Source organism: Corvus cornix, chromosome Z, assembly GCF_000738735.6.
Source record: "Corvus cornix cornix isolate S_Up_H32 chromosome Z, ASM73873v5, whole genome shotgun sequence".
NCBI lineage: Eukaryota > Metazoa > Chordata > Aves > Passeriformes > Corvidae > Corvus > Corvus cornix.
In genome coordinates this window covers 75,496,054-75,502,947 of record NC_046357.1, presented here as the reverse complement: position 1 = coordinate 75,502,947, position 6,894 = coordinate 75,496,054, and the positions used below count along the sequence as shown (strand labels likewise).

The window sequence follows — 6,894 nt, the reverse complement described above, 5'->3', positions numbered from 1 at the left end:
GTGGTTGTCCAGAGCCAGGGGGACCCTGTGGCTCTGCTGCCAAGGGCCCCTGAGAGATGCAGTGCAGGAGCACAGAACCATGACCTCACCTTCAGAGGGACTGAAGGGCTGGGGGCTGAAGCCACGGTGAAGGAGATGGTTTACAGGTGCTTTTAAGTGATAAAATCATGCTGTGGCCAGAACTGCACACTTTGTTTTGTAAATAAACCCTCTCTGGGGGTCTCCATCTCCCTTGTGCCACTGGGGGCACTGGCCCACAGCTTGGAGGTTGCTGAAGTGTCTGAGGGAGTGACTCCACCACATCCACTGGGACTGGGAAGCAGGAATTGGAAAACCCCAGCAGGATGAGCCTGGAGGTGTCACACTGGAGAGCAGGTACTCCCGACACTAATCCCTACCTGATCAGGGAGGGAGATAAGGTGTCGGCTCGGATGATACCCAGCTCAGCAGCATAAAATAAACTTTCAAGCAATTATTAAAAAATAAAACCAATTCTGCTGGCATAATCTGACAGCCTGCTGATGGTACATCATGATAAAGGGAAATCCCATCCAGAGCAGCAGAACAAATCCCACATGGAGCAATATTCTGGTATATATACTTCCAACTCCATGTTCCCTCTGCCCACAAATGTGTTGTCTTTACCTGTCTGTCTCTGTGCTCATTCCAAGAGGCAACATGGGTGTGTTAACTATGGAGTTCCCTTGGGTTCCCTGCCCTGTACCTGCAGTCACAGAACGTGTACGAATCAGGTCTCCAGACAATTTAAATCTGGGTTAATTAATGAGCAGATTCTGTTCAGCATAGTGAGAGGCAGCAGTTGACCCATCTGTAGCCTCTGGGACACCCCAAAGCTGCCACCAGAGGCTGTGTGGGGGAATTCATGCCAAAACAGCACCTGACGTGTGTACACACTCATATATGCAGGTGTGTACTTACGCACACAGGTGTGTGTGTGTGTGTAAGAGTGCGTGCACGGGTGTGTGTGCATGCATGCGGACAGCACAGCACTGAATCCATTAGGCTGGAAAAGAACTCTGACATCACTGATCCTCACCCTGTCCTCAGCCCGGAGCACCGAGTGCCACCTCCAGCCCTTCCTTGGACACCTCCAGGGATGGGCACTCCAAACCTCCCTGGGCAGCCCCTGCCAAGGCCTGAGCACCCTTTCCATGGGGAAATTCCTGCTGCTGTCCACCCTGAGCCTCCCCTGGCCCAGCCTGAGGCCGTTCCCTCTCCTCCTGTCCCTGTTCCCTGCGAGCAGAGCCCGACCCCCCCGGCTGCCCCCTCCTGTCAGGGACTTGTGCAGAGACACAAGGTCCCCCCGAGCCTCATTTTCCGGTGCAGGGACGACCACAGCTCCGTGCGCGACCCCGCGGGGCCGGGGCGGGGCGGGGCTCCGCGGTGCGGTGGGCGGACTGCTCCGGGCTGTTCCGGGCTCTGCTGGTCTGTCGCGGTCTGTCCCAGGTGTCCCGCTCTGTCCCGGCTGTCCCGGTCTGTCCCGGCTGTCCCGGGCGGTGGCGGGGGCGCGGTGGGGCCCGGCGGTCGGAGCGGCCATGTCGGTGTTCGTGACGCGGCGGATCCCGGCCGAAGGGCTGCGGGTGCTGACGCAGGCGAGCGGGTGAGCGCGGGGCCGCCGCAAGTCCCGGTGCGGGTCCCGGTGCCGGTCGGTAGCAGTGCTGGTTCGGGTTCCGGTGCCGGTGGTGGTGCGGGTCCCGGTGCGGGTTCCGGTGCCGGCCCCGGTGCGGGTCCCGCTGCCGTTTAGTAGCAGCGCCAGTTCGGGTCCCGGTCCCGGTGCGGGTCCCGGTGCTGGTCCCGGTGCTGGTCCCGGTGTGGGTCCCGGTGCCGGTCCCGGTGCCGGTCCCGGTGCTGGTCCCGGTGCGGGTCCCGGTGCCGGTGCGGGTCCCTGTGCCGGTCCCGGTGGGGGTCCCGGTGCCGGTGGGGGTCCCGGTGCCGGTCCCGGTGCGGGTCCCTGTGCCGTTCGGTAGCAGCACCAGTGCGGGTCCCGGTGCCGGTCCCGGTGCCGGTGCGGGTCCCGGTGCGGGTCCCGGTGCTGGTGCCGGTGCCGGTGCCGGTGCCGGTGCTGGTCCCGGTGCGGGTCCCGCTGCCGTTCGGTAGCAGCGCCAGTTCGGGTCCCGGTGCCGGTGCGGGTCCCTGTGCCGGTCCCGGTGCCGGTGCCGGTGCCGGTCCCGGTGCGGGTCCCGGTGCCGGTGCGGGTTCCGGTGCTGGTCCCGGTGCCGGTGCCGGTGCCGGTGCGGGTCCCGGTGCCGGTCCCGGTGCGGGTCCCTGTGCCGGTCCCGGTGCCGGTGCTGGTCCCGGTCCCGGTGCCGGTCCTGGTGACGGCGCGGTGCCGCCGCAGGTGCCGCGTGCAGCAGTGGGACTCGGAGGAGCCGGTGCCGCGGGCCGAGCTGCTGGCGGGCGTGGCGGGGACCCGCGGGCTGCTCTGCCTCCTCTCCGACCGCATCGACCGCGAGGTGCTGGACGCGGCCGGTGCGTGCGGGACCCCCTTCTTCCCCACCCCCCTCCCCTGGGCCCCCGGGACAGGCACGGCAGCGCCGATCGTGTCTTACAGGGCCCGACCTGAAGGTCATCAGCACTTTGTCTGTGGGCTTCGACCACCTTGCCCTGGACGAGATCAAGAAGCGGTAATGCTGCCCCTCTCCTCCCCTGCTCTGTCCCCCGCCACCTCTGACACCTCCTGCTCCAACCTTCCGCCTGCTCTGACCCCCCCCATATTTCATACCCTCTCCCTACTTCTGCACCCCTTCCCCAACACACCCCACATCCCGCTAGTCCCTTTTGGCAGGTGGGCTTTCACAGAGCGTGGGGCTGGACAGGGTCAGCTACCTGCACCCCCCTACGGCTGGATCATGGCTGGGGTCACCCCAACCCTGCCAGGGCTGGAGGAGCATTTGTGTACTGGGGTGAGGCAAGGACAACCTGGGGAAAGGGTGTTGCAGGAGGGCTGAAAGCCGAAAGGATGTCCCTGGATACCTGGGACAGGCATAGTGCTGGCAGCCAGCCTGCAGATGCTGGGGAGCACCCCGAGGCTGCCCCAGAGCCCCGTCTGGCCTGGCAGGGGGATCCGCGTGGGGTACACCCCCGACGTGCTGACCGACGCCACCGCAGAGCTGTCTGTGGCCTTGCTGCTGTCCGTGTGCCGCCGTCTGCCAGAGGCAGCAGAGCAGGTGAAGAGGTGAGTGCCCACTGTGGGTGGCCCCAGAGCTGTGCCACATGGGCTGGTGACAAGGGGCCGAGGCCAGGGCTTCATGCAGCTCACACCGAGCACCTGGGCTGGGCTCTGAACAGCTTTCCATGACACCTGTTCCTGTCCCACTCTCTCTGCCAGTGGTGGCTGGACAACGTGGAAGCCCCTATGGATGTGTGGATATGGCCTGTCCGACAGCACAGTGGGCATCATCGGGCTGGGCAGGATAGGTAAGTGCAGTTCAGAGAGCAGGTTTCTGTGTCTCCAGCAGTGGCAGGATGGGTTTGGAGCCTCACCTTCAACCAGGGCTACTGGAAGGTGTTCCTGCTGGAGGTGGGAGGGTTGGAATGAGATGGTGTTTGCAGTCTTTTCCAACCCAGACTGCTCTGGGACTCCGTGACTCAGCCAAGGTGGTGTCTTGGTGCTCACCTGGTTAAACTCCATGAGCACAGCGAGGGGAGCTGTGCAGAGCCTTTCCCAGCTGCTGTACTGGTGCCTCAGCCTTAAAGCCTCAAGTGCTTATGTGCTTCCACCACCTCCAATCCCTGCAGCAACCTGTACCTCCTGCAGGCCTGCAGTTAAACAAATGCAGTGGCAAAGTCCACGCGACACTCAGCACCATCCAGCTATGGACTTTGCCAGCAGGCAGCCATTCCTGTCCTTGCTCCCCAGTTTGCTCCCAAGGGCAGTCAAGGGTTCAGTGTCCATGGGCCCCTTTCCAAAGCACAACATCTCCGCCCCCCCCCCCCCCCCCCCCAGTCTGGGCTGGGAGCAGCCAGGAAGGAATGATCCCACTGCAGCAGCCCTTCAGTGGCTTTGGGTGCTGGTCCTCCGACATGTCGTGGAGTCACAGCAGCCCAACACCCTTCTCCCTCACTCCTAGGACAGGCAGTTGCCCGGCGCCTGAAGCCATTTGGGGTCAGGAAGTTTCTGTACACTGGCAGTGGCCCGAAACCAGAGAGTGCTGCGGAGTTTGGGGCTGAGTTCGGTAAGGACAGCACCAGGGCGGGGCAGTGTCGGTCGTCAGTCACAGGACACCATGGCTGGGACGGCTCCAGGGACGTGTTGCTCTCAGGGTTGTCACCTGCAGGGTGGGCCAGTGGAGGGACAGCACAAGCTGGGGGATCTGGGGGGCTCCTGGGCGTACCCAGTGTGAGGGGGCAGCAGGAGAGGAAATGCCGTGTCCCAGACATGCCCCACAAGGCAGTGGGGGGTGACAGGGAGGACCCTGCCTCCTCCGAGCCAAGCAAAGGCTGGACATGCAGGGGTTCATCAGACCACTGTGAGACCTGTAGGCTGCAATTGATCCTGCCATGGTTCCCCTTCCCTGTGTCCACGCGTTGGTGATTTTCTGTCAGTTTCATTTCCACAAGAAAGTGAACAAGGGCAAAATGTAACAGCTGCTCCTAGGAGGAGGGGAGGGTCTTGTGGACTGTCCCCACGGGATGAGTACCAAGGTGTCCTGCTGGCAGGACAGGAGGACTGCAGCTGCCCCTGGAGTTTTGCTGAGGGAAGGTGTTGGCTGCAGTGGGATGTTTCTGTTTCTTCTCTCAGTCCCGCTCACCAGGCTGGCCGAGGAGTCAGACTTTGTGGTGGTGACTTGTGCCCTGACACCAGCCACCCAGGGGATGTGCAACAAGGACTTCTTCAGCAGGATGAAGAAGACTTCTGTGTTCATCAACACAAGCAGGTACTGGCAGCCCAGTCCCGTGCCTGGGAGAGCGGCTGTCGCCCTTCAAGGCTGTGAGTGTCGGGGGATCTGCTGGGCTGTGAGTCCAGACAGCGCATACAGCCTTCATGGCTGCAGCTGCAGGGAACATTTGTCCAAGGCCCCTTGGGACTGAGCCAAAGGCAAGATAAATATTCAGGGAGCACCCAGCTCTTCCCCCCACCGTGGGCAGCTGGAGCAGGAGCAGCTCACTGTGCTGGGAGGTTCCGGCACATCCAGAGAGGGTCTGACCTCTGCTTAGGCAGCCCTGGGGACCCTGTACCCCTGGGAGACTGCGGGACCCCCAGCAGTGACACCAGTCACGTTTGCCAGGGGGGCTGTGGTGAACCAGGAGGACCTGTACGATGCGTTGGCCAATGGCCAGATTGCAGCCGCTGGCCTGGACGTCACGACACCAGAGCCGCTGCCTACTGACCACCCCCTGCTCTCCCTCAAGAACTGCGGTAAGCGTCCGGGGGGTGGTCAGACCCCTCCCCCAGCAGGTACTGCCTTGGGGGCCCAGTGAGAGGTGTGACAGGGACCTCTGGTCCCCATTTGTGCGCTGGTGCCAGTGCACAGAAGGACAGGCAGGTCAGGTTTGTGTAGGTGGGCTACTTTACAATGCAGGGAGCTGCTGTGGGCTAAACACTCCTCAACATGATGTCAAACAAGTGTTTTAATTTTCCAGAAAGCCATTGAGATAAGCTCAGTTTTAGTACCTTTGTGATAGCTCTTCATTGGATATGTGAAATTCACGGAGGATCCGATATCAGCAGGTGCATGAATGAGAAACCAATTCCCAGCTCAGGCCCTGCCCAGCTCTGGTATTCTGTGGGCTTCTGGGCACATACTGTGCTAGAAAAGTTTCCCCCTGGCTAAAAGTGGGCTGCTGAGTTTGCCTGGAGGAGTCTTGGTCTTGAGAGCACTGCTAGGCTGGCAGCCTGTTACCTGGACAGTTCCAGGCTTTGGGAAGGTGGGACATTGGGCAGGTGGGGAGGTGCAGATCCAGGATTGAGACTTGTCTTCTCTGGAGGAGGGTGATGCAGGTGAGGAAGGATGGCTAGGAAGGAGTTTGCTTGGCTGGTATCTCGCAGGATGTGCTCCCTCCAGGGAGTGGGTGTTTTCCAGAGCAGGAAAAGTATGTTCCACAAAGAAACCATAGGGACAGCCATGAAAATTTGGAATTGCCCGTGACTGAGTGTCTCTTTCTGAAATGCAAACCTGTAGCTGTTCTTTTATCTTTTTGCTAAAACTCACTTCTTAATGGTTTGCATTGGCTCTCAAAGTGGACAGTGTGAGGAGTGATAAAAGTAGAGACTTTCTGGAAATATTTGCAGGACTTGGAGATTTGGGAGCTCTGAAACAAGACCTGGCAGGACATAATTCATGCACGTGTATTTATTGAATACATTACTTTTAACAGTCGTATTACATATTTATTGATACACAAATAACATCTACACAGATCCTGTACCTCTGACAGCCCTGGAAGAGGCTGCTGGGGGTGCGAGAGGTGAGCAGTGTCTCTCCCTTGCCCCTGCAGTGATCCTGCCGCACATCGGGAGCGCTACCTACGCCACAAGGAGCACCATGGCAGTGCTGGCAGCCAACAACCTGCTGGCCGGGCTGCAAGGGGAGCCCATGCCCCATGAGCTGAAGCTGTGATGGCCTGACCCTGCTCCAGCAGCGCGGTGGGACAGATGCCGTGTCGAGGGCCAGCCTGTGCCCCCTCCCCTCAGCCTGAGGAGGAGCCATTAAAGAGCAGCAGAGAATGTGTCTGCTCATGTTATTTGAGAACAGGGCATGTGGTGAGCACACTGCAGGTGCCAGCAGGCCGGGGAGAGGGGTTGGCCCTGGTTTGGGGAATGCTTGCCATGCTGGAACCACTGTAAAGGAGCTGCTGCAGCAGCATCTGTCCTCAAAACCTGGCTCCTGGGCAGAGTGAGAGGCCAGGAGTGCCTTACCTGGGCTTGTAGCC

General features: G+C 60.7%; 1 protein-coding gene across 2 annotated transcripts; it reads left to right on the top strand.

The window, feature by feature from the left end:
* Window positions 1–1,413: 1,413 nt before the first annotated feature.
* GRHPR (glyoxylate and hydroxypyruvate reductase) lies at window positions 1,414–6,690 on the top strand. Of its 2 annotated transcripts, XM_039567388.1 has the most exons (9): window positions 1,414–1,621; window positions 2,360–2,490; window positions 2,573–2,645; window positions 3,080–3,196; window positions 3,350–3,438; window positions 4,092–4,196; window positions 4,763–4,898; window positions 5,250–5,380; window positions 6,460–6,690. In XM_039567388.1, exons 1-9 carry the CDS (start codon window positions 1,557–1,559, stop codon window positions 6,579–6,581), a joined length of 969 nt encoding a protein of 322 aa, XP_039423322.1. In that variant the 5' UTR covers window positions 1,414–1,556; the 3' UTR covers window positions 6,582–6,690. The 2 variants fall into 2 exon arrangements, with proteins under 2 accessions (XP_039423322.1, XP_039423321.1); XM_039567387.1 differs by lacking the exon at window positions 5,250–5,380 and having other exon boundaries at window positions 1,461–1,621.
* The last annotated feature ends 204 nt before the right edge of the window (window positions 6,691–6,894 follow it).